Source organism: Pelodiscus sinensis, chromosome 18 (assembly GCF_049634645.1).
Source record: "Pelodiscus sinensis isolate JC-2024 chromosome 18, ASM4963464v1, whole genome shotgun sequence".
Classification (NCBI taxonomy): domain Eukaryota; kingdom Metazoa; phylum Chordata; order Testudines; family Trionychidae; genus Pelodiscus; species Pelodiscus sinensis.
This window is the reverse complement of record NC_134728.1, coordinates 714,210-740,739: the sequence shown is the minus strand read 5'-3', so window position 1 is coordinate 740,739 and position 26,530 is coordinate 714,210. Positions and strand designations below refer to the sequence as shown.

Sequence of the window (26,530 nt, the reverse complement as noted above, 5' to 3'; positions counted from 1 at the left end):
CCACAAAACCAGCTGAGCCAGGGAAAGCGCCGTTCCCCGCCTGCCCGCTGGAAAGTCTGACTTGCACAGTTTATTACGCCGTGCTGAGAAACACAAAAGCCATTGTCTGAAGGCTTTGTTTGAAACCCCAGGGACTAAAGGAAGAGTGGGCGTCATTTGAGCCTCTCTCTGTTCCTGTTTAGCCACCGAAACAGGTGGTGAATCAATCCAGGATTGCTGCTGCAGTTGGGAGGCCAATGTTTGAAAACACTTGTGAGAGTCTCCGCGGATCGGTGCGAAGGGGTGGCTACCGATCCAAGGAACGAAATAGGCAAATAGAAGCCATTTGCTTTCTCTAGCAGACTCTGAGGACTCACTTTCAAATATCACAGAGGTGTCAGATTCCTCAGGGATAAACAGGTTCATAGACGGGGGCTCCAGGGAGAACGGGGCAAGAGCATTTCCAGGCGGGTTTTTTTGCCTTGCCCTGGTTTGGAAGTGGTGCTGGGGGGTTGCAATCCGATGTATGCAGGTCAGTTCTCAAAAGAACCCCCGGGCCTGTTTTCCTGCCCCGCGTTTGCCTTGCTCTGCGATCGATCGTGCTGTTCCTCCTAGCAGCTGTCACAAACGACAATCAGCCTGCCGGCATCCTGGGCCGCGGCACATCACAAGGCCACATGCCAGGCTAATTGCTTTGGAACATTCCCTCCAGAAACTTCAGCTGTTAAACCCACTGCTCCTGCTGACCTTCCCAAGGGTCATTGCGGCCAAGGCTGCTGCAGGGTCCTGCTCTAAGAGCTGCTGCTCTCTAGGTCACACTAGTAGCTGGGGGTACGTCTGTGCTAGGGGACAAGGTCGAATTAAACGATGCAGCTCCAGTGACATTCATGGCGTAGCTGAAGTCAAAGTAGCTTAACTAGACTTTTGGCGCCGTCTGCACTGTGGGAAGTCGAAGGGAGAACCCTCACCCTTCGACTGGCCTTACGACCTGTGGAAGCAGGACTCCCGGCATTGACCGGAGACCCCTCTCAGTTCCAATTAGCTGTCTTCATTAGACCCGCTCATTCAAGATCGACAGGGGCAGCTCCGATCTCCTCTGTAGTGTACACGCACCCTGGGAGACCCTTTGCAAACCAGACAGTGACGTGCACCCCACCCATCGCAATGCAGCCGCTGCTGGGGTGTGTGTGCAGACGATGCAGTTACATCACGCACAGCCGGCGAGGGGGGTGGCTTCCTGCTCTGATGACATGTCCCGTGCCAACAGTAGGGGCTCCCCGCATGGCATCGGACTCCACCTCCCCAAGAGGCAGCAGCAAGGTCAACAGGAGAACGCTCGCGCCAGCCTAATGCGTCTGCACCGGGGCAGGTCGGTTTAACTGCATGGCCAGGGTGGGTGGCGTTATACTGATCCCACCCCCAGTGCAGACCCAGCCAGGAGAGCCCATGACACAAAGAAGGGTTTGCCAGGTCAGGGGAAGCCCCGAGGCTGGCGTTTGCGAGCGCACTGTAACTAACCTGACCCAGCCGCGCCGTTTCGCTTCGTGTGGGTGGAGCAACAGCTGCTGATTCTTGTCCCCTATTCCCAACCCTGACTCGCCCCAGCGGTTCCGCCAGGGCCTTACCGCCGCCCATGCAGACCAGGTCTCCCCCAAATTTCCCACCCACCAGGAACTGCCCGGAGCCCTGCATGTGGGCTGGAAAGGGGAAGGGCTCAGGCAGCCCCAGGCAGATTCAACACCGAGTTGCTGTTTCAAACACAACACTGTGACACAGAAACATCCCCTATGGCGTGGGCAGGGGAGCCCACAGGCATGCCAGCATCTGGGTGGGGGGCGTGGCTTCACACTCCTGGAAGGGGCGGGGCCTCTGGCAGAAGGGGAGGGGCCTCTGGCAGAAGGGGCGGGGCTGGGAGGAGCCAACGCTCAGTGCCACTTGGCGTGTGCCACACTGCACCCCGTCCTTAGAGCCACTTGGAGTGCGTGGCACAGCACTCCAGAGGTGATTTTCCGGGCCCAGGGAACCAGCCACTGCTCTAGTAGTACCAGCCCGGAGTCCTGAGCCCTTTAGAATCGTTGGGCCCTGGGGCACTTTCCCTCTGTGCCCGCCGTTGGAGGGCCCTGCACTTATGCCCTGCTGGTTCACAGCTACCCGAGAGCCAAGATTTCACGTTCATTGAAGCAACTGACTCTACACTGAGAAGCCAACAGGCTTTGCTGCACAGTCAGAGGTAAACAGACTCCCAAGCAGACGCGGCTCTAACTTACACAGATCACTGAAGAACAAAAGTAAAGTCTCCCAGAGCGACCGCCGTGTGCACGCGACCCTCTGTGCAGCGAGCACGTAACAAAATGGCCGGGACGCTCTGCACCCACGAGATGGCTCAGAAATGCAAGGGAGCTAGTGACTTGGACATTTAAAGGAACATCCACAAGAGTGAAGGGCCGACAAGCTTTTAAAACACCACATTAAAAGCACAAATTTCCTATATACGCCCAAATTTAAAAAAAAAAAAGAGGAAAAAAACAGTAAGAGAACCAATCCCCATCCCCCCAACAAATACACCACAAATGCCACCATGGCTAACTAAGAGTGAAAGCAGTGGCAGGAGGGAAAAAAATCCTTTAAAATTTGGAAATCAAACCTGACTGAGGAAAATAGAAAACAGAAAATCTGGCACATCAAATGTAAAAAGTATAATTAGGCCAAAAAGGAATGTAAAGAGCCATTAGCAAAAGACACAAAAACTAAGAGCAAACATTTTTTAAAGTTTTTTCAGAAGCAGGAAGCCTGCCAAACTGTCAGAAGATAACAAGAATGATTAAGTCTAGAGAACATGAGCTATTAGGGAAGGCTGAAAGAATTGGGCTTGTTTAGTTTAGAAAAGAGAAGGCTGAGAGGGGACATGAGAGCCGTTTTCAAGTATCTAAAAGGGTGTCACAGGGAGGAGGGAGAAAAATTGTTCTGCTTGGCCTCTGAGGACAGGACAAGGAGCAATGGGCTTAAATTGCTGCAAGGGAGGTTTAGGTTGGACATTAGGAAAAACTTCCTCTCAGGGTGGTGAAACACTGGAATAAGTTGCCCAGGGAGGTTGTGGAATCGCCATCCCTGGAGATAGTCAAGAGCAGGGTAGGCAGACACCTGGCAGGGATGATATTCTAGACGGTGCTCGGTCCCGCCGTGAGGGCAGGGGACTGGACGCGACCTCTCGAGGGCCCTTCCAGCTCCAGCGTTCTGCGATTCTAAGCCAGGACACGGGGCTGGATGGACCATTGGTCGGACCCAGCCTGGCTGTTCTCAACGTTCTTTTTCCCCAAACGTAACTCTTCCCAGACGGCTGCTTGGCAGTGCTGTCTCTCTGAGACTGGGCTTTCACGGCCTCGTTAAAGCCACCGAGAGCCTCCGTGGACGGTACGGGGGTTTATTATTTCCCATGGCCATGCCACGCCCTCTGCAGACTGACTTGCTGTGAAAGTCCCCGTGAGATCGACATACAGGCCAGGTTGGAACAAACCCCACAAACCCCACATCCAGTCCGGTGTCCCAGAAGGCTCTTTGGGGGCACAGCGCAGCTTCATGCTCCTGTTGGGGCTTCAGACGTTTTCCTTTAGCCTGACTCAGCTTAGCGCGTCTTCATGAACCCCGAGCCTTGAACCAGCATCTCTGGGAACACTCCCCCCCCCGATTTCCACAGAATCCTGGCTCACGCTCAGAGCCTCAGGTCTTATCTTCAAGGTGTTCCACAGCCTGGCCCCAGCCTAAAGCGCCGGGATAAAGACTCGACTCAACAGCTCTGTTCCTCAGTGTCCAGGGAAAGCTTCCCAGTCAGCCCCAAGCTCGCCTGTGTAGGATCCAGCCCTTCCTCAGGGCCTGGTCCCGAGTGTGGCACATACCCCCCCAGGAACTATGAGCCAGCCCTGTCTCCCACTCCAGGGGCTTGGGACATTGCTCTGACCTGCCTCCTTGCAAACGCACACAGCCAGCTGGGTATGGAACAAACCAGCCCTCCCAAACCCAGACACTGCAGCATAGGCTTCTCCCCGGGGAGTGGACGAGAGGAAGATCCTCGGACACAGGTACCATGATGCTGTCTGACAGACCCAGCAGGCCCCGAACTGCCCCGGGGAGGCCTCTCCCCCTCCGAGGCCAGGAGGGCGGATCGGCGGCGCGGGCAGCCAGGGCCGAGACCCAGCGCGGCGGAACGCACAAGGCCCCACTGCGTAGGAGGGGGGCCCAGACCCGGCTGCGGCACACAGGCCGGTGCCCGAGGGGCATTCCAGCTACACAGCTCAGGGAGGAGCGAGGGGCAGAGCGCCTGACCCCAGGCGCAGCGTCCCAGACCGTGAGGATGCCAGGGGGGCGGGGCTTCCCCCCATGGCGTCTCTCCCCAGGGTGCTCGAAAAGCGGACGGGCGAGCTCTCTAGGGGCGGCTCAGGGAGGAGTCGCTGACCCCTCCCCGGGAAGGTGAACATCCCGCCCCGTTGGAGGAATGGAGGAGCAACGCTGCGGCCTCCCGGGTACCGACCTGACGTGACTGAAGACGAGGGAAGGGTGAGTGCCTGGGTCGGGGCCGCAGGCGGGTTAGCAAAGGACAGGGAGTGGAAGAAGCCCGGGGCAGAGCGCTTCTGGTGCCCGTGGGCAGGCGAGTTTCGGGGATCAACCCCACCTGTCGTGGAGGGAACGCGCTAATCCCTCCACTTAGGGCTCTGGGCTGGGACCCGGTGGAGAGGGTGGGCCCAGGTCCCCCACTCTCCCCTCCCCGCTCTCAATCTATTCAACCCGCCCCAGTAGGCCAGAGCTCCAGGAGTCGGGTGACTCCGGACACGATACGGGCAGCTGCTGCCCGTACAGGATGGGCCTTAGCGGATAGGGCCCCAGAACCCTTAACCGGGGATAGGACCCCAGGACCTTAACGGGGACGTGGTGGTGGATCCGCTGAACCCCCTTGCCGATCCAGCAATGGGTGATCGCACCCGCAAACTCCGCCACGGGGGATCGGACCCCGAGATACAAACCCCAAACCCCGACGGTGGGTCTGCTGAAACCCCCTGCTCCGGCGAGAGGGGGTGCTCGCACCCAGTAAATCCGTCACATGATGCTTAATGCAAGCGCTCACATACTAGGGTGAGCAGTGGAGGATAAGACCACACCCATCACTTCCTAAATCCCCAACACCGTCTCATCCCAGCTTGGGGTTGCCAGAAGCCGGAAGTGGACAACAAGGAAGCCCCTCTGGAGCAGCTGGCTTTGGCTGCTGCCGGCACACGGGCCCGTGGCTGGCTGGACCTTTGGTCTGGTCCATGAAGATTTCCAGGCCAAGTATTGACACTATCTGGAAGCTAAGGAACATGGCCTAGGCCGTGTTATCCATTTGTACCGCTATTTCTTTTCGCTGGACCGTGCTCGGGCGCACAGTACCGAAGACGTGATTCAGTCGTCGTCGTTTTCCAGAGAAATGCCACATGCTGATTTGCAAGGAGGGAGCTGACATTTTCCTGACCTGACTCACTCATCACATGAACCGGCCTCTGCGCGCAACATGAAATAATCTGGGAAAACAGAGCGACTTTTCACGGACGGTGGCTAACTTAGAAAAATGAGTCATGTTCCGTCTCTTCTCATGGGCCTGCAACCCTGTCTGCACTGGCAGCCCATGCTACAACAGCGCTAGTGTCGGGGCGAGCTGTTTGCCCAGCGCACACACGTCCAACACTGCAAATATTATTCCACCTGGCAGCACTTTGATTTGGAAAGGCCAGGCTTGAGGAGTGCCAGGCGCAAAGGCCGCTGTGAGAGGAAAGCACAGTTCTCTGCTATTCCTCTTGGCTACGTCTACACGACAAGGTTTTTGCGCAAAAGTTTTGCGCAAAAAAGGGCGGAGCATCCACACCTCAAGCGCGTTTTTGTGCAAGTAAATTGGCAGAACAGGGGACTTTTGCCGGTAGACTTATTCCTCTCCCCATGAGGAATAACTCCTTTTTGCACTACAGCTCTTGTGCAAAAAGGCAGGTGTGGACGCTCCGGAGGGGTTTTCGCACAAGAAACCCCTATCGGCAAAACCACAGGTGCTCTGATGCCCACTCTGTGAATGGCCATCAGAGCTGTCCTGAGCAAGTGTCCACGCAGTGTGGCTGCTCTCTTGCACAAAAGCACAGCACTTTTGCGATGCACTTTGAGGTCTGGACGCGCTTTTGCGCAGGACGTTTTTGCGGAAGATCTCTTCTGCAATAGGCTTGTTGCACAAAAGCCCTGCAGTGTAGACGAAGCCCTTGAGCAAAGTCCTGGTGCCCTGCAGGGCCAACGCCCCTGGCTTGCTAAGCCAGGTGAAAAAGAGCAGGTTGCGGTTTGCTTTCCCTGCCCCTTTCCAGGGACCGGCAGACACCGCCCTCGTGCGCGGCAGACTCCTGGAGGCAGAGGACAGTCACATGCGGATTTTCTTCTTTCTTGAGGTACTTTGCTCAAACCCCCAATGCTCCCTACTTTCCTCCCCCAGCAGAGGGCTTTTCGGAGCCCTTGGGAACTCCGCCAGGCTCCATCTTCCATCGGCGCTGGGACACAAGGCTGACAAAACTCGCCTTAGGTGCTCAAAAAGCTCAAGGAGCATGCGCAAAGCATCTGCTGTTGCAAAGCCAACATGGCTGGCTGTACACGGTGCATGGCGGGCTCCCTGGGAGCAACGTTCGTCTCCTGAAATGCCCCTAAAAACTCAGCCAAGAGCCTCCCCTCCGGGCAAGAGAGGGCAGCCCAGACAGGCCGTAGGCTGCCAATAGCTACTCGTTCCTGTGACTCGGTGGTGGTGGTGGATGGGGTGTGGCCATGGAGTGACACCGCTACACTCATTGCGTATCGGACACCCGTCGGCAGCTGAGAGGAAGGAGGGCCTAGTGGTGAAAGGGGTAGCGTGGGACTTGGGAGCCCAGAAAGCAAGTCCTTACCCTGCCACAGCCTTCCTTTGTGACTGGGGGCAAGTCACTTGAGCACTCTGGGACTCCGTTCCCCCATGGTACAATCATAGAATCACAGAACACCAGAACTGGAAGGGACCTCGGGAGGCATCAAGTCCAGTCCCTTGGACCAAGCACCGTCTAGACCATCCCTGCCAGGTGTCTGTCCAACCTGCTCTTAAATATCTCCAGGGATGGAGATTCCACAACCTCCCCAGGCAATTTATTCCAGTGTTTAACCCCCCTGACAGGCAGGAAGATTTTCCTAATATCCAACCGAAACCTCCCTTGCTGCAGTTTAAGCCCCTTGCGTCTCATCCTGTCCTCAGAGGCCAAGGAGAACAATTTTTCTCCCTCCTCCTTGTAACACCATTTTAGATACTTGAAAACCACCGTTATGTCCCTCTCAGTTTTCTCTTTTCTAAAGAAGCCCGGTTCTTTCAGCCTTCCCTCCTAGCTCATGTTCTCTAGACCTTTCATCATTCTTGTTGCTCTTCTCTGGACCTTCTTCAGTTTCTCCACATCTTTCTTGAAATGTGGTGCCCAGAACTGGACACAAGACTCCAGCTGAGGCCTAATCAGCGTAGAGTAGAGCGGAAGAATGACTTCTTCTGTCTTACTCACACCACTCCTGTTAATGCAGCCGAGAATCATGTTTGCTTTGTCTGCAACAACGTCACACTGTTGACTCATATTAAGCTTGTGGTCCACTATGCCCCCTAGATCCTGTTCTGCAGAACTCTGTCCTAAACACTCACTCCCCGTTCTGCATTTGTGAAATGGATTGTTCCTTCCTAAGAGGAGCACTTTGCATTTGTTCTTATTGAACTTCATCCCATTTACCTCAGACCATTTCTCCAGTTTGTCCAGGTCATTTTGAATTCTGATCCACCCTCCAAAGCACTTGCAACCCCTCCCAACTTGGGATCATCTGCAAACTTAATAATCCAACCCTCTATGCCAATATCTAAATTGTAGATGAAGACATTGAACAGAACCGGTCCCAAAACCGACCCCAGTGGAACCCCCCTTGTTCTGCCCTTCCAGCATGACTGAACCATTAACAACTACTCTCTGAGAATGGTTATCCAGCCAGCTACACACCTGATAGTCGCCCTGTCTCGGTTGTGGTGACAATCGTTCTGTGGGGCCTCATGCACCTCTGTGAGGATAAATCCAGCAAAGATTGTGAGGTGCTCAGACACTCCAGAGAAGCGGCCACAGGCGGTCAGGTGGTAGCGATGTTGTGTGTTGCTGACCGAGGCGTTGTTTGACCCAACCATCGAAACAGAGATGAAATTCACCGTAGCAGGTGGATAGTGCTCGCCGCCATCCAGACCTCCTCATTTGTTTTCCGTCTAGCGGATGCACAAATACGCACACACGCAGGGTAGCGCACAGCTCGGGGGTCTGAGCAAAATGAAAGCAGGTGAGACACTCTGTTCGGTGGGTTTCGGATTTGCTTTGCTGAGGTGCTCCCGATGGATCTAGTTGCTGCACATTGCACAGAGCCCACCAAGTACATCCAGAGCACGGCACCCCAGGGCCCAGGGCAGAGCTCAGTGACAGGGAACAGCACTGAAACGTCATCATGGCAGAACAGACTTCCCATAATGCTCTGCGGCAGACAGGGCCAACTCCTGCACTCATTTCTCTCACCCAGGGGTCATTGATCATTTTACAGTCAAGGTCCAAATGTCTTGATCAAGTTATAGCCCAGACGCCAGAGGACGATAAAAATACAAATGCAATATTTCGGCAGCCTGTTCAAAAGCCCTTGGCAGTCTGGATTTGGATTAAAAGAGACGTATTTTTTTAAAATGTATCTAAAAAACCCCCCAAAGGGAACGCTCCACCTCTGGCAGATGTAAAAGTCCACAATGGTGTGTGCCAAATTGGGTGTATACATATGCAAATTGTCAGGTACGAGAGAATGCGGGTGCTTTCCAAACCAATCAAATATATGGGGGTACGTCTACACTAGCCCCCTAGTTCGAACTGGGGAGACTAAGGAGGGTGACTGAAATTGCTAATGAAGCACGAGATTTAAATATCCCGCGTTTGATTAGCATATTCCCAGCCGGTCGCCATTTTGGAAACTGACTAGCCTGAAGTAACTGCCTGCATCTACATGCGGCAGAGAAGCGCGATTCTGAGATAAACCCCTTAGTTCGAATTAACAGTTAAACCTCATTCCACGAGGTTAGCCTTCCTAGTTCGAACTAGGGGGCTAGTGTAGACGTACCCTGAGAGAGTTGGTGTGTCTGTCTGTCTGTCCGTCTGGGACTCTGTCTGTTCAAGAACGCCTCCTAAATAGTAAGAGCGAGGACCACCGACTTCGGCAGGCAGCTTCCTCTTCTCCTGACGTAAAGCAAGGTCGGGGTTTGGCTGTGCCAGGACAACGGGATGTGCCTGGAATGGGATTGGTTCTCGTAAAATGGAAAGGCAGGGCTCTGCTAGCAGAGACAGTTCTACTGTAGAATGACCGGGGGGGGAGGGGGCAGGCACAAGGGGTCAGAGATGGGGACTGGGGCAGTTATAACCCCACTGCTGCAGCAGGGCGCAGGAGCGGAGAAGGGACAGCTATGAACTCCGGTCATCTGAAGAAGTGAGCTGTGCCCACGAAAGCTCTGAGCCCATCGACATGTTTTGTTAGGCTATACAGCGCGACCAGACCATTGGTTGTTTGTTAAGTTTGTACTATATATTTGAGAGAGTCTGTCTGTCTGTCCGCCAGCCAGAGGACATGCACCTCTCCCCCAGCTGTGCCCACTGCTGCTGCAGCAGCCATGGAGAGGTGCATCTCCCCTGGCTGCAAGATGCTGTCATGAGAGAGGGCCGGGGCTGTCTTCTGTCGCCCGGGCAGCCTGCAGACTGAACCCCTCCTCCCCAGCCCCGCCCCAGAGCCACGGTTCAAACGAAGGAAAGTAAGCACGACTTCAGCTACGGCCCCGACAACGCTGGAGACGCCCTCGGGTGCTCTGCAACGGGGCCGTGCTATGCATGGGCTCCACTTGCCCATTTGCAGGACGGGTCGCAGAGGTGCCCTGATGTTAGAAGAGCGAAGATCCCACAAGCACCAGTTCTACTGCCCAGCAGGGTCCCCAAAAAAGACTCCGCTACAGAGGGCCACAGAGAGTAGAGAGAAAACGGGAGCCCAAGCACACTGGCCAAGTGGCGCGAGAGCGTTCAAACCGCTAGGAAGTCACATCAACACTGTATAGGCAGGGGCTCGGATGAAGAGGCAGCTGAGCAGCCAGCAATAGGGTCTAATTATCAGCCTGTTCTCTCATCCCAACGGCGTCCCAGGAAACGCCTCCCACCTCGGCCCTGTGCTCCCCCCAAGCCCCAGGGATGCCTGGCTGGGAGGGTGTGGCATACAGTGGATGCAGAGGGGGCTGAGGGCACGCCTGCAGCCCCATAGCCTGGGGGTGTGCCAGACCTAGTGGCTGTATTCACTCATTGGGGAGTCCTGATTCCCACCCTCCCATACGCCATTCCATTGCAACGTAAAACATGGGGAGCCCGAGCCACTGGGCCCCCCTTGCTTCTGTGCCCACGGACGCCCATGCTGTGATACGGGCGTATCACAGAAGAGACTTGGGACCATCCTGCCTTGTCAGTCCCTGCACGCCGACGAGCTCCCCAGCCCACGGGCTGCTGTATCCTTCATGCTCCGTGCATTCCGAGATGGGCGATAAGGCTGAAATTCCCAAGGTGGCTGGTTCCCATTAGGCCAGGTGAAAAGGGCAGCCCCCGCACCACATGTTCGCCCCCAGGTCCATCAGCAACGCAACTCGTGGCATCCCCCCCCCGCCACGCGGTCCACCAGGGTGCTGGAATGAACCACATCAGATCATGAGGCTTCCGCTCCGCAAGGGTTTACTGCTCCTTGAACCTTGCTCCCTGCCCCCCTCCCACGGGCCGTGAGCAACGGTCTGGATTTTCCCAGCCACAGCCGGAGTCTTTGCATCCGTGCCGGGCGCTGCTCGCTGCTCGCCTGCTCTGTTCCATGCGTGGGAGAGGTTTCATTTTCCTGTGCCCTGAGAGACGGAGCCATGCCAGGCCCTTGGGACGATCAACTACAATACCTTTGGGAACACGCAAAGCACGGAGCCCCGAAGCCCCCTGGGGGGCTGCCCTTCCATTGCACGGGCCGGAACAGGGTCTAACATTGACTTGGTTAATGGTGGCAGGGGCGAGTGGGCTGGGCCTGCCGCCGACAGGGGCTGCTCTGGCCGGCTGGTTGGAGCACCCCTCAGACCAGAGCAGGCAGGGAGTTGCTCCAGCCCCTGCCAGTTAACTGGAACCAGGAAGCATCCCCGGTTAAGGGCGAGGCCTCCCAGTTAGCTGGCTCACCAGTCACCTCTCTATTGCTCTAGCACCTCTCTAGAGCAAGCGCTTCTGTTTGCAACAGCCCACCCTCCCTGTGAGACGCGCCCAGCTCCTGGTGTGCTCCCGCATCAGTCCCTGTGCCTGTGCGCTTCCCCTCCAGCCGGCCTCCTCCACTTGCCCCCTCGCACAGGAGTGGGGAGAGGCGGGAAGTCGGGGCTGCAGATGGGTCTGTTCGTGGGCCACCGGGGCTGCAACAGCCGATTTGCAGCTTTGCAGTGGCAGTGCAAAGTTATCGGCTCCCATGTAGTATGGGATTTTGGAGTGTGGGGGGGCCTGCAGCACCCCTGGGCTCCCGGCCCCATGCAAGGCTCCCGGCTGCTGCCCCATTCACCGGGGGCTCTGCTGTCAGCCCCACATGCTGAGGTCCTGGTTCAAGCCCCTAGCAAAGGTGTGAAATGTCAAAAGCTGTCAGCTAAAACCACGGGACACACTTCAGTTGCAGTGGCAAAGTGGGGCGCCCCCGGCGTGGGGCGGGGCCGGCGCAGCCACTGCTGGAGTTGCCCGACAGAGGCACATAAGCATGGTTGTCTGGCCCGTGGCGGCCCCCCACCCCCGGGGACTCCCGGCTGCTTACCCTTCGTCCCCTCCCCGCGAGGGCTGGACCTGGGGCTAGTGCCCTCCCTTCCCCCAAGGGGTCAGCACCACTGCCTGGTCCCTCCGCCCCGGCCCCACCTCACAAAGCAGATTTGCTCACCACTTGCAAATGGTTTTCCTGAGGGACCCAGGGCTGCCCAGTCCCACAGTCCAAGGCCACAGAGCCTGGCCCAAAGGATTCTGGGTTGTGGCTGAGGGGAATGTGGGGTCATGCCCAGCTTTTCGCACGGCCTAGCCCTCCCCCCAGGCAGCACCTGGGGTGGGGGTGGAAGAGGGTCCGTCGAGAGGAGCCCACGGGAGCCATGTCTCCAGCCAGTATATTTACAAAAGGGGGGGGTGTTTGTGCCTCTCTTGAATGCCCCATGTAGATGGGGGGGGGCGCTACATTCAGACCAACTACCTCAGAAAATCAGCCCCTGGGTTCTGACTAGCCTGCTCCGGGCACTAACACGAGCCCCCCTTTCCAGGGGCCACTTCAAGAATTTCTTCCCTGGAACTGGGCAAAGCGCTTCCCAACACGGATTTGTGAGGGCTGTTCCTCTGCAGCATCCCCACACCGGCTCTTTCGGGATGTGTCACTTCTATATTTTTAGCCTGTGTGCGGGGCAGTGAGCGATTACAGACCCGCTCTTGTCACAAATCCACACTCCGTGCTGAAAAAAAAAAAAGGTGAAAGTAGTTTTTCCTGGAAAGCGTGGGGGTTTTCCAGCTCTTGTGAAGGTTGCTCCATCCGCCCAGATGAGGGTGTGTGTGCAGTGTCTGCCTGTATAAAGGGAGAGAACAGCTCATGAGGGCGGGAGGAGATAGACCATCGGCTCCTTTTTTATAGCTGTAGGCACTCCAAGCAGAGAGCAAGCGGAATAAAAGGGACTCCAGGACTGGACACCATGGCTGAAGGTAAAGCTGCAAACGGCACATTGCTTGAGGCTGCATTTCAGTAACACTTGGCAACTTTTGTAGCATTCTTCTCAATCAGAAACAGCTTGCGTGGTCTAGTGCGCTTTGCAAGGGCACGTGTAAGGGTGGGTAGCGACATCAGTCGGCCGGGCATTTGTTGCGCTTTAAGCAAATTGCAGAATTGTAGAATTGCAGCGTGTTCGTTTGGCTCGGGCTGGGACGTGAAGCAAGCTGCACTTGTCTGTATTTCTGGGTCTTACTGAAACTGAACGGCAAACTCTCAACTCCAGCGCGGAGTCATCAGACACTCGCCAGACTGAAACAGAAAGTTCTGGGCAGGAGGAAAAGATTTTGAATTCATTTTCTTCTTCACCAGGGCTGCAGCCACTTGCTGTTTGTTAATAACGCCGATGCTGAAACGAGTGACATTTGAGAATACTATTTATAATTGCCAGTTCCCTTTCGGCAGGTTTCGGCAGAGAGCTGCTCTAAAAATATTTACTTTAAGTCTCATCCTATTTTTAAAGAGTTATCTAAATAGAGCCAGAAACCCGCCCTTCTAAGCCTTTCAAGATCCCCCTCACAGAGCCGGTTTTCTGTGCCATCTTTCACTCGGGGAAGAATAGTTTCTTCTCTAGCTCTCTCACAGAGGAGAGAGGGGCATGGAGGGGCCCCCAGGGATCTGTTCGGGGACCAGTGCCGTTTAGCATATCCAGAAATAACTTAGAAAAGAGGATAAATAGTGAGGTCATCAAGTTTGCAGATGATACAAATATATTCAAGAAAGTGACCCCCAAAGCTGACGGCAAAGGACCCTCCCTAAACTGGGTGACTGAGCAACAAAATGGCAGATAAATTCAGTGTTGATAAGTGCAAAGTAACGCACCCTGGAAAGCGTAATCCCCAAATGATGGGTCTCAGTGACCCGTTACACTCAGGACAAAGGTCTTGGAGGCGCTGTGGATAGTTCACTGGTCACATTTGGACCCACTGGGAAATGGAAAACTTCCTATTCTGGAGCTCCCCACCTTGAATACTGCGCGCGTTCCTGGCCACCCCGTCTCACACTCATATTAGAAAAAATGCCGAGAAGGGCGACAAAACTGTTTAGGGCTGGTGATAGGGAACAGCTTCCATAGGAAGAGAGAGAAAAATACTGGGACTAGTCAGTTTCAGAAAGAGCTAACTGAGGGGAGACAGAAGCCTAAACCCTCATGAACAGAGAGGAGAAAGTAGACGAGGAAGGGTTATTTACCCCTTTGCATAAGACAAGAGGCAGTGGTCACCCAATGAAAAGTAATAAGCAACAGGTTTAAAACTGACATAAGGAAGCACTTTACACAGCAGACAGGCAACCTGTGGAACTCCTTGCCAGGGGATGTTGTGGAGGCCAAAAGTACAAGTGGGCTCAAGAAAGAATGAGATACGTCCATGGAGGACAAAGTGCCAGCGGTGCTGACTCCATGGGTACTCCAGGGCAGGAGAATTAGTGGCTGACAGTCAGGCTCCCTCCTCTCTCTCTCTTCCCACAGTGCCTCCCTCCCACCAGCAGCCCGCTGGTCAACTCCCAGCACCTCCCACCCCGGGAGCTGTGTCCCGGCATGCACGAGGCACTGGAGGGGGGGAGAGGGATGGGGCATACTCGGGGGAGGGGATGAAAAGAGGAGGCAGGAAGGGGCTTGGGGAAAGGGTGGAGTGGGGGCAGGCTTGGGCAGGGGGTGGGGCAGTACCCTTCAGCTAGAGAGGAAGTTGGTGCCTATGATAGATGTGTCAAAGACAGGCAGGGATGCAGCCCCAGGCTCTGAGTCTCCCTAAACCTCTCCCCAGCCAGAATCTAGGACGGACGACAGGGGAGGGATCGCTGGATGATTCCCTGTTCTGTTCACTCCCCCGGGGCATTGGCCCGTCGGCAGCCAGGACGCTGGGCTGGACGGACCTTTGGTCTGACCCCGCCTGGCCATTCTGATGAAATCACATTTCCCACGGCCGAGTCCGACCAGTGCGTAGCCCCCTGGTTCAGTCTCCGGGGAGGGAGGCAAGACGCCCCCGTCTCCATGTCGGCTTATGGCGCCGTAGCCCAGCCTGAAGCCAGGGTGCGCGTCCTAGGGCTGAGTGCGCCGGTGCAGACCGGCACGGGAGCGACATGCCAAATCCACCCCAGCGGGGCACACGGAGGGAAGGAAGCCGAATTCCGGCAGGTCAGCAGCCGGGGGCTCAGCCACAAGCCCAGGTTTTATCGAATCGAGTCCCAAGGCAAAACACACCCGAACGGCAGAGGAGACGCCTGCGATGGCAGCAAGTGACTGCATCCGAAAGACAACAGGGCCCCTGAGCTGCAGCCCTCCGATTACTCATGGCGGGAGGGGAGCGTTCGGACGTTGAGATGAGGCTGAAGAGCCTCCCCAGTTTTCCCTCAGGATAGTGAAAAGCAGGATCCCTCACATCAGAGATTGAGCCCAATGGCATGCAGGCGTAAACAGGGAAAACGCCACTGTCTGGTGCTCCCCGCCCTGTCCGGGGAATGGTGCTTCTGGCACTTCTCGTCCCCGAGCCGCACCGGGACGCTCGGTTTGTGCTGTTCCCAGGAAAAGGTGGATCTGAAGTTTTCCATGAACTCCTCTTCCTCCGTCTTTGTGCTTCTCATGCCCCTCCCATGGTGTGTCCCGCTCTCCCACGTCCCCCAGAATAGGAACAGACGCTGACAACCTCTCCCTGCAGCTTCTGCCGCTAGAGAAAACGAAGGAAAACTTAGTGCGGGGCTTGTGCACGTTGAACGAGCAAGTCTCTAGGGACAGCCAGGCTGAAAAGGGGAATGTGCATGTTTTGTGAGCACAGCAGGTCCTTATCGCTAGCAGGGGAATGCCAGAGTTTAGATCCAGCTCGCCGATGCACAAGGCAATGACAATTAAAAAAACCAGAAGAGAAACACTCTTCTAATCTTTCATGGCAGCTGTCCTAGGAGTTAGCTAGAACAGTAGGAAACAGAAGTCTGGCAGACAGAAATGTGACTGTTACATCCGTGTCCCTGTTACATGAAAAGATTTTAAAGCACCAGGGGAAAATGGAAATGGAATGTAAAGAGATTTCATGTCACCCTTGGCCTTGCGAACACTGTAATACTGGCAGTCGATGGCCTCCGACGTCTAGGAGAGCTCTGCAAACATCCTTCTAGGTCTTTGTCAATGTAATAACAACTGAGGAAGACATGGGTTGTTACTGATCAAAGAGGCCAACAGGACACAAAAAGTTTGGACTTACTAGCTCAGGCTGGTTTTTTGAGCCAAAAATTCTTTTTAAAATTTCTCTCTCAAACTCACTTTTTCTGACGTGGTCCAAAAGTTTTGGCAGCGTGTAGCTTGGTATAAATTCACACCAATGTAACTGGGACAGGTTTTGCAGCTTCAGAGGTGAGAGGCGTAAAAAGGAAGTCTCCATATTTTGGCCACAGTTCAACAGCACACTGGAATCATTTTGATCATGGAACCACGTCATTATAGAATCACAGAACTGGAAGGGTCCTTGAGAGGGGATCAAGTCCAGTCCCCTGCCCTCAAAGCAGCACCAAGCACCGTCTAGATCTTCCTTGACAGATGTCTGTCTAACCTGCTCTTAAATATCTCCAGGGATGGAGATTCCACAACCTCCCCAGGCAATTTAGTCCAGTATTTAACCACCCTGACAGACAGGAAGTTTTCCTTCATGTCCAACCTAAACCTCCCTTGCTGCAGTTTAAGCCCATTGCTTCTCGTCCTGTCCTCAGAGGTTAAGGAGAATAATTTTTCTCCCTCCAACACCAGTTTTCAAAAATCTAAAAGGCACTCAAGTTTTCTCTCTCTCTCTCACACACACACACTCACCCCCCCCCCCCCCCCTTCTATCTTCCCACATAGGTCAGGTTTGCTAGACCTTTAATAATTTCTGTTTCTCTTCTCTGGACTTTTTCCAGTATGTACCCATCTTTCCTGAAATATGGCAAGCAGGACTGGACACAATACTTCAGTTGAGGCCTAAGCCATGAGGAGGCGAGTGGAAAAATGACTTAGTGTGTCTGTCTTACAACACTCCTGTTAATACCTCCCAGAATGAATGTTCTTCTTTTTTTGCAACCGAGTCACACTGTTGACTCATTTAACTTGTGCTCCACTATGACCTTAAGATCCCTTTCCACAGACTCCTTTCGAGGCTGCCACTTCCCATTCTGCATGTATGCAACAGATTGTTCCTCCCTAAGTGGAGCACTTTGCATTTGTCCTTATTAAACTTCACCCTGTTTACCTCAGACCATTTCTCCAATTTGTCCAGATCGTTTTGAATTCTGACCCTGTCCTCCGAAGCAGTCGCAACCCCTCCCAGCTTGGCATCATCTGCAAACTTAATAAGCACCCTCTCTGTGCCAATATCTAAATAGTTGATGAAGACATTGAACAGAACCGCAGAACCCCACTTGTTCTGCCCTTCCAGCATGCCTGTGAACCATTGATAACTACTCTCTGGGAACAATTATCCTGACAGTTATGTACCCACCTTATAGTAGCTCCAGCTAAATTGTATGTCCCTTGTTTGTTAATCAGAAGGCTATGGGGGGCAGTATCTACTGCCTTACTAAAGTCTACATATACCAAGTCTACCACTTCCACCTTAACTACAAGCTTTCTTTGGCAGGGTGTGTTGGACCGGGCCGGGTCTGGGCACAGATGAGGGCGTCCACTCAGGGCAAATTGCTCAAATTCGGGGCTCCTTAAAGCCCCCGGACTGGTGACCTCTCGAAACCGGCCACAAACCAGTCCCACAGAGCGCTTCAGCTGCCTTCCTGAAGCCTCACGAGCAAAACCCCTCCGACGCCCCAGCAATATCCGTGCCCTAGATGGCTCCGGGCCTCATACACAGGTGAGGGGTCTTAAAACCCAATCTCACCTTCCCTGAACAAGTTCTGTCCGGTCCCAAGAAACCAGCCACAGATCCCAGGCCAATTTATTCTCTGGATCTTACCCACAAACCACGCTGAGCCAATCCTTTAGAATCTACCATCTAAAGGTTTAACACTACAAGAAAGAAAAGCATAAGAGTGAGGTTGTTAAATTATCATACATTACATGCATCGAATCTCCCAGTTGTCAATGCAGGCTCTAGCAGAGATGTTATGGCTGCTGGCTTAAAAATCCTTGTTGCACATCCTATGCCAGGATGGGTCCACAGTTCTTCCTGGCTTGTGATTCCCTGCGAGGCCGCATCTGGGGTCAGAAGCAGATCTGAAGACAACATGGAGTCGGCCACATGGTCTACTTATCCCCCCTCCTGGCTTCTTCCAAGCTGGAGGGAGTCACATGGCCAGTGGCCAGGTGTGTCTTTGGCCTTCAGAGGCCCATTGTCCCCTGGAGACTTGCTCATTACCATGTCCATGGGCAAACATTCCCAGCCCATTGCTCAAACACATTTAGAGAGACTTCCAGTCTCCATACAGAGTACAGATCCCTAACTCCAGACACAGACATTATACAGATCTATGAAGAGCAGATACAGAATCAGTGGAAAGTAAGCTTTTGTTTGACCCCTCCCATGGCCCCCTTTGTACCACTTTTGGGGCAAACACCCTCCCCCCCCATGGCTGCAGCAGTGACACAGCTGCTCCCCTCACAATCCAATAACGTGACAGGTAACAAGCTCTCAGGTTGGTTTGACACAAACTGTTCTTTACAAATCCATGCTGGCTGTTACTTATCACATTCTCATCTTCTAAATGTAAGCAAATGGATTCCTTCATTATTTGCTCCATTATCTTCCCTGGTACAGAAGTTAAGCTGACCGCTCTGTAATTTCCTGGGCTGTGTTTATTTCTCTTTTTATAGAAAGGTTTATTTGTCCTTTTCCCATCTTCAGGAATCTCTTCTCTCTTCCAAGATTTTCAGAGATAATAGCTGATGGCTGAGAGATCTCCTCAGACCATGCTCGCTCTGCCACGCCGTCTGTTTAGATCCCTTATGTCTCGCCAGCAAAACCTCCCAGCCCTGAAAGCAATTATTTCTCTCCCGCCGTTCCTGTCCTGCAGGCAGGCAGTAGGGCTGACTTTAAGGTGAGGCTAGGGGGCAGATCCGAACGGGAGAGCACTCTTTCAAGAAAGCCTTTCGCTGGGGATGTGGCTCCGTGGTCACCTTTCCCACGCCTGGCACCATTCCGATAGCAACAGACTTTGTGCGACTCCCTCCTTTCTCCTCCCGGCCAGCAGCCTGCCCTTCCCTAGCTCAGCGTCCCCCTGTCTTTCCAGATGATCGTCCCCCTTGGCACATTCGGATCCGTTCCCCCCCCGCAGGTTTCACCTCACTTGCAATCCACTTGCTTACAAACTCAGCCCTACGCATGCAAGAGGTCCCGGCTCATTCCCGCTGAACAACGCCGGACGTTCTCATGGTACCACAGAGTTCTAAAAGGGAGCAGTTGGGATATAAATACTGGACTTGCACCTCAGCACACAGCCTACGGAGCAGGAAAACTAAGTCACGGCGCGCCCGTTTCGTCTGTACGACTTTGCCAGGGCTCTTTCTGAACCCGGTCGTACAACTAAGCACAGAGCTACCTGAGCGGATGGACCCACGGGAAGCCCTTTGCGTACCCCAGACAAAGGGCTGTAAGGGTCATGTGCCCTACCCAATGCCCTGGGCAGGATGGGGAAAGGGCCAGCAGCCGGGGGAGCCTGAGCCTCTGGGAGGCCCAAAGAACTAGTGGGGGGCCTGGTGCTGGCAGCAGGGGTTGGGTCCCCCCTGTACCCACCAGTAGCGGTGGGGGGAGCAGAGAGACATGGACCTAGCTTGCTCTGCTTGGGGCGGGACCCCCCACACACACTCACCAGCGGGAGTGGAGTGACACAGCCGGGGGAGCCAAGCAAGCTAGGGCCACGTGGCTCCGCTTCCCTCCGCCACTGCCGACACCAGGCCCCTGGCCCCAGTAGTCCCCCAGGCTGCATCGTTCAGGGGAGGAGGGCTGGGGGCAGAGACGGGGCAGGGCCGGGGGAACCGAGAGCTCCTGTGGGCCTCCTTTGCCCCATCCCCATCAGCAGGCCTGGCTCCAGCCCCTCCCCTGGTGAAGGGTGGTGTGGGGAGGAGTCATAGGGGGGCGCTCACGGGGCCAGGCCTCACCAGTCACCCTGTCCCCAGGGTGCGGCACACGTATCCCCGGCTAGGAACCGCGGCGCTAGGTGACCTATAGCCGGAAGCCGCGGGGAGCGGCGCAGCCCCGGCCCTGTCAGCGCTGCTGCCATAAATCAGGCCCTAGTTTTCCAGCTCCGGTGCTCTGGCAGGGAGCGGGCCGTGTTCTCCTACGTTAAACACGGCCCCTCGCGCCGACAGCTAATCTGCCCGCCCACGATGCGTTCACGGGCGACTAGCCTTGAACAATGACGGATGAGCTCGCCTTGCCCCGGGGAAGCGCGCTGAAACAATGGGACCCAGCGCTGTCTGATTATCGCCCTGCTCACAGGCCAGGCACTCAGACGTCCCTTCTCTCCGCACGTGTCTGGTCAGCCTCTCCCGCTGGCCACGGCATAGGAAACAGGCAATTTCCTGTTAGCCTGACCCAGGGCACAGGGAACAGCCTGGACCATGCCTCCCTGAGCTCAGAAATGCTTCTCTCCTGGGGGAAATCAACCAAAACAACTTGGCAGCTGAAGCCAAAAGCCCAACTCCTCCAGAGGCAGGAAGGCTAAGCACTGGCCCTCTCGGGGTGTGTCTACGCCAGGCAGCCTGTGTCTGCCCAGCCCTGTCGCTGGCTGTCAGCGCGTGAACCCCATTTGTCGGCACTTTTGTGGACAAAATACTTCCACCCCCAGCCAGCGAGCTTGGCTTGGTTGGCAGCAGAGGGCACCTGCGGACAAACCAGCCTTCACACCTGTACATGCTGCAGCACAACGTTGTGGGCCACTGGTGGGCTTTTTTACCACCCTGTGATCAACACAAGTTGTGTCAACCAAGTACAAGCGTAGACCTAGCCCAGGCCTCTCCTGCCCTTGAATCCTGGTGTGACGTAGTGGGGGGGCCTTGCTAGGGCTGTGGCGACCTCTGCTGTCTGGTCATTATGCAAAGGGGGCTCCAAACCTGTCTGACCAGCTACCCCCCAGGGAGAGAAACAAAGGAAGGTGGATGCTGCCCTGGCTGGGGGGCAGGGCTGGAGGAGAGTTAGTTTAGTTTCTGTCTGGGAGCATGGAGGAAGCAGCCTCAGCAACAGGCTGGGGGGTTTAGGAGCCGAGACCCCTCTTCCCCCATATCAAGGGGGGCTGAGGCATCCTAGGCCTGCCCTGTAACCAGATGACATCCGTGCTATGCTGTATGCTGGAGAAGCAATAAACCACCTCTGTTCTACTGGCTGGTGGAGTCTGTTCGTGCCATTTCGGGGGTGCAGGAGGTGGGGGACCCCCAACGCGCCGTCACACCTGGTGAACTGAGCCCTCCATATTCCACTCACAGGACCCAGCGCAGCTCTGCAACACACCTTCGACTTGGGATAGAAAATAAGACAGAGAATATCTTATTGCCTCTACAAATCCATGGGACACCCACATCGTGAATACTGCGTACAGACGTGGTCGCCTCATCTCAAAAAAGATACATTGGCATTGGAAAAGGTTCAGAAAAGGGCAACAAAAATGATGAGGGGTTTGGAACAGGTGCCGTATGAAGAGAGATTAAAGAGACTGGGACTTTTCAGCTTAGAAAAGAGAAGACTAAGGGGAGATAGGAAAGAGGTCTATAAAACCATGACAGGTATGGAGAAAGCGAATAAGGAATAGTTTTTAACTTGTTCCCATAACATAAGAACTTGGGGTCACCTAATGAAATGAATAGGTAGCAGGTTTAAAACAAACAAAAGGAAGTTTTTCTTCATACGACACACAGTCAATCTGTGGAACTCCTTGCCAGAGGACATGGTAAAGGCTAGGACTTTAAGGGTGTGTCTAGACTACATGCCTCTGTCGATGGAGGCATGTAGATTAGACAGATAGGCAAAGGGAAATGAAGCTGCGATTTAAATAATCACGGCTTCATTTAAATTTACATGGCTGCCGCGCTGAGCCGACAAACAGCTGATCAGCTGTTTGTTGGCTCAGCACGCTAGTCTGGATGCTCCACGACGACCTGAAAGCCTTTTATCGATATTCCCCTTATGCCTCGTAGGATGAGGGGAGCGTCCAGACTAGCGCGCTGAGCCGACAAACAGCTGATCAGCTGTTTGTCGGCTCAGCACAGCAGCCATGTAAATTTAAATGAAGCCGCGATTATTTAAATCGCAGCTTCGTTTCCCTTTGCCGAAAAAACAAATCCACATGGCTCCGTCGACGGAGTCATGTAGTTTAGACATACCCTAAGAGGGTTAAAAAAAACCCCTGTGCACTACCAAACCGGGCCACCTGGAGCATTCAGGGCTGTGTGACCTGTACAATTGTCTGTCTCTTGGGAGAAAAGAGAAAGGGGAGGAGATTAGCTAACTCATCCCCCTCGTGATGATCCAAGACCCTGTCTATACTGGCATGTTTGGTCGCCAAAAACAGCCTTTCCTTGACAAAAACAGTGAGAGCGTACACACTACAACGCAACTTTTGTTGGGAACAAACACTAGGTTTTGGCAACAAAAAACTTCTGTCCCTGTGAAAGACTTGTCTCCCCCCCTCTTCCCCTCCCCCGCCCTACACAAACACTTTATTGTTAAAAAAGAGCCAGCATGGACTCTGTTTTGTTGAGAGAACTGGCTTCCATCAGTAACCCACACTGCCTGCCATGCTGGCTGTGTTCAATGTTTTGTGATCTCTGCTGCCCTGCAGGCCTGTGCCCCTCCCCTTTCAAAGCTCTGGGAAGTATCTGACAGCTGAGCTGCTCTGTCTGTTTGTTCCCCAAAGAGCAAACCATTGGAATGCTCCTGTTCCGTCCTGCTAGGAACACAGCGGCCGGCAGACAGCTGCTGCAGAGGGAGGGGTCAGACGCTGTACTGCTTTCACATCCCAGAGCTACTCATGATGTTGCTCCCAGCATCTGAGAATGCTGTGGGAGAACTCAGAGAAACCCAAGAGGCACAGGGATCAGCTCTGCCATACCAGCACGCTGCCCTGGGGGATGCTTTGCCACTGTGCTTTGCTCTGTCTGCCGACGGGGAGGGTAGCAATGTGGCCAGGAAATGTCGACAGTGGGAGGCAGAAAAGTCAGTCTGACCAGTTTTCACTTTTGTCGACTTTTGCCTGTGTGACGGACCGGGCTGTGTCTGGGCACAACTGAGGGCGTCCACTCAGGGCAAATTGCTCAAATCCAGGGCTCCTTACTGCCCCCAGACTGGTGACCTCTCCAAACAGGCCACAAACCAGTCCCACAGAGCGCTTCAGCTGCCTGCCTGAAGCCTCCCGAGCAAAACCCCTCCGACACCCCAGCAATATCCGTGCCCCAGATGGCCCCGGGCCTATACACAGGTGGGGGGTCCTAGCACCCAATCCCACCTACCCCGAACAAGTTCTGTCTGGTTCCAAGAAACCAGCCACAGATCCCTGGTCAATTTCTTGTTGCACATCCTAGCATCAGGATGGGTTCACAGGTCTTTCGGGCTCTTCGATTCCTGCACTGCTGCCTCTGGGATGAAGTGCTGAGCTGAGAACAAAATGGAGTCCCCCACATGGCCTCTTTATACCTCCTTCCTGGCCTCTTCTGGTCTCAGCCGGTCACCTGGCCCTCAGCCTCTCTCTCCTGGCAGCTCTTAGGCCTCCGCCCTCATGCTTTAGGTGTGTCCTTGGCCCATCGAGTGCCATTGTCCCACAGGGCCTCACTAATTAGCATGTCCATAGGCCGGGCTCTGCCCAATGCTCAACCACATTCAGAGAAATATTCAGCTTCCACACAGATTACAGATTCCTACCTACACACACAGACATTATACACTCACATAAATAGCGTACACAGGATCAGCAAACAATAAGCTCCCATTGAACACCCCACATGGCCCCCTTTTATACCATTCTTGGGGCCAACACCCCCACCTATGGGTGCAGCCATGATCTGGCTGCTTCCCTCAAATTCCAGTAACGTGACAGCCTGTCGACAGCACTTCTGTTGCCAAACCTTCCCAGTGTAGACACAGCCCAAAGACACCCAGGACGCTGCTGCTCTCTCCCCCACAAGCCGATTGCTTAAAACCAATTAGCTTCAGTTTGCTCTGGGGAGCTTTGGCCATGCAGGGAAGCCATTTGCCTAAGAGCTGCGGCAATTGACCCTTGTGAGGCACACGACATGGGATGTTTTCGCCGACCACTCTACTAAAAGGACAGAGGATCCAGGAGTTCAGAGAGATTTCAGTGAAGCTATTTACCTGTGAGACTGCAGAGACGTGTGCACACTGTGTGTGCCCGTGTGCACGGTGTGCGCCTACACAGACTCCTGGATTCCAAGCCCGGAGCAGATCAATGTGATCATCTAGTCTCACTTCTGGCCCGGATCAGGCCATAGAACTTGCCCAGAGTAATTCCTAGAGCAGATCTTTTAGAAAAGCGTCCAGTCTGGATTTGGAAATGGTCAGCGATGGACAATCCGCCGTGGCCACCTAGCAAGTTGTTCCAATGGTCCCTCACCGTCAAGCATTTCCATCTTATTTCCAGCCTGAATTTCACAGAATCACAGAACACTAGAACTGGAAGAGACCTCGAGAGCCCATCGAATCCAGCCCCCTGCCCTCACGACAGGACCAAGCACTTACTAGACCATCCCTGATAGATGTCTATCCAACCTATCTCCAGCAATGGACATTCCACAACCTCCAATTGATTCCAGTGCTTTACCCACCCTGACAGGCAGGAAGTTTTTCCTAGCGTCCAACCTAAACCTCCCTTGTTGCAATTTAAGCTCATTGCGTCTTGTCCTGTCCTCAGAGGCTAAGAACAACAATTTTCCTCCCTCCTCCTTGGTAACACCCTTTTAGGTACTTGAAAATCGCTCTCATGTCCCCCCTCAGTCTTCTCCTTTCTAAACTAAACAAGCCCAGTTCTTTCAGTCTCCCTCACAGCTCATGTTCTCTGGACCTTTCATCATTTTTGTTGCTCTTCTCTGGACCTTCTCCAATTTCTCCACATCTTCCTTGAATTTGTCTATCTTCATCTTTTGGCCACTGGATCATGTAAAAAACAAGGACAATGTCGAGGTAGGGGTCCATTACAGATCACCGAACCAGGAAGAAGAGGTGGATGAGACTTTTTTTAAACATCATCCACGGCACAAGCAGCGAGGGGGGGAGGCCTTCAATCACCCAGACATCTATTGGGAAAACGTCACAGCAGGGCAGATTATCCATCAAATGCTTGAACTGTATTGGAGACAATTTCTTTATTTCAGAAGGTGGAAAGCACTGCTGGGGAGGAGGCTGGTCTAGATTTGATTTTGACAAATAGGCAGGGACTGGTTGAGAATTTGAAAGTGGAAGGCAGCTTGGGTGAAAGTGATCATGAAATGACAGAGTTCAGGATTCTAACGGATGGTAGGAGGGAGATCAGCAAAATAAAGACAATGGATTTCAAAAAGGCAGACTTCAGCAAACACAGGGAGTTGGTTAGTAAGGTCCATGGGGAAGCAAGTCTAGGAAAAACAATCGCAGACAGTTGGCAGTTTTTCAAAGAGACTTTATTAAGGGCACAAGAGCAAACTATTCCGCTGGGCAGGAAAGATAAGTCATGGTGGTCTCTAGCCAGACTTCCTAACCAGGAGATCCCAAATAATCTAAAATTCAAAAAGGAGTCCTACAAAAAGTGGAAACTAAGTCAAAATACAAAGGATGAACATAAGCAAACAACACAAGTTTGTATGGGGCAAAATTAGAAAGGCCAAGGCACAAAACCAGCTCAATCTAACTAGAGACATATAAGTTAAGAAAACATTCAACAAATACATTAGAAGGAAGAGGAAGGCCAAGGCCAAGCTAGGCCCATTACTAAATGAAGAGGGAAAAACCAATGGTAAAAAATGCATACATGGCAGAAGTGCTTAATGACTTCTTTGTGTCAGTTTTCACCAAGAAAGTTGGTGGTGATTGAATAACTTGCACAGTGAAAGCCAGTGAAAACGGGGTAGGATCAGAAACTAAAATAGGGTAAGAAGAAGTTAAAAATGGCTTAGACAAGTCAGATGTCTTCAAGTCACCAGGGCCTGATGAAATGCATCCTACATTACTCAAGGAATTGACTGAGGAGATATGAGCCATTCCCTATTATCTTTGAAAACTCTTGAAAGACAGAAGAAATTCCAGAAGCCTGGAAAAGAATAATTACGGTACTCATCTAACCAAGGACATAAGGACAACCAAGAGAATTACAGACCAGTCAGCTTAACTTCTGTGCCAGGAAAGATACTGAAGCAAAGAATTAAGGAATCCATTTGCTAACTGCTAGAAGATGATAATGGGAATAAGTAACAGCCAGCATGGATTTGTAAAGAACAAATCATGTCCAACTAAGCCAAAAGCTTTCTTTGACAGGGTAACAAGCCTTGTGGATCAGGTGGAAGTGGTAGACGTGGTATAGCTAAACTTTAGTAAAACATTTGTTACAGTCTCAGACGACAGTCTCATTAACTAGTGAAATAACTAGTAGCCTGCCTGGATGGGGCTACTACACGGTGGGTGCATAACTGGCTAGATAGTTGTTCTCAGAGATAGTTATTAATGGTTCACAATCATGCTGGAAGGGCAGAACAAGTAGGGTTCCGCAGGGATCA

At 53.5% G+C, this 26,530-nt stretch overlaps 1 protein-coding gene across 1 annotated transcript in view; it reads left to right on the top strand.

Moving 5' to 3' along the window:
- The first annotated feature begins 12,632 nt into the window (after window positions 1-12,632).
- Window positions 12,633-26,530, top strand: part of TGM2 (transglutaminase 2) — a 49,576-nt gene continuing 35,678 nt past the window's right edge. Inside the window, exon 1 of the mRNA XM_075900810.1 lies at window positions 12,633-12,809. Within this exon, the coding sequence (XP_075756925.1) occupies window positions 12,800-12,809 (10 nt within the window). The 5' untranslated portion in view covers window positions 12,633-12,799. The remainder of the gene's footprint in view (window positions 12,810-26,530) is intronic.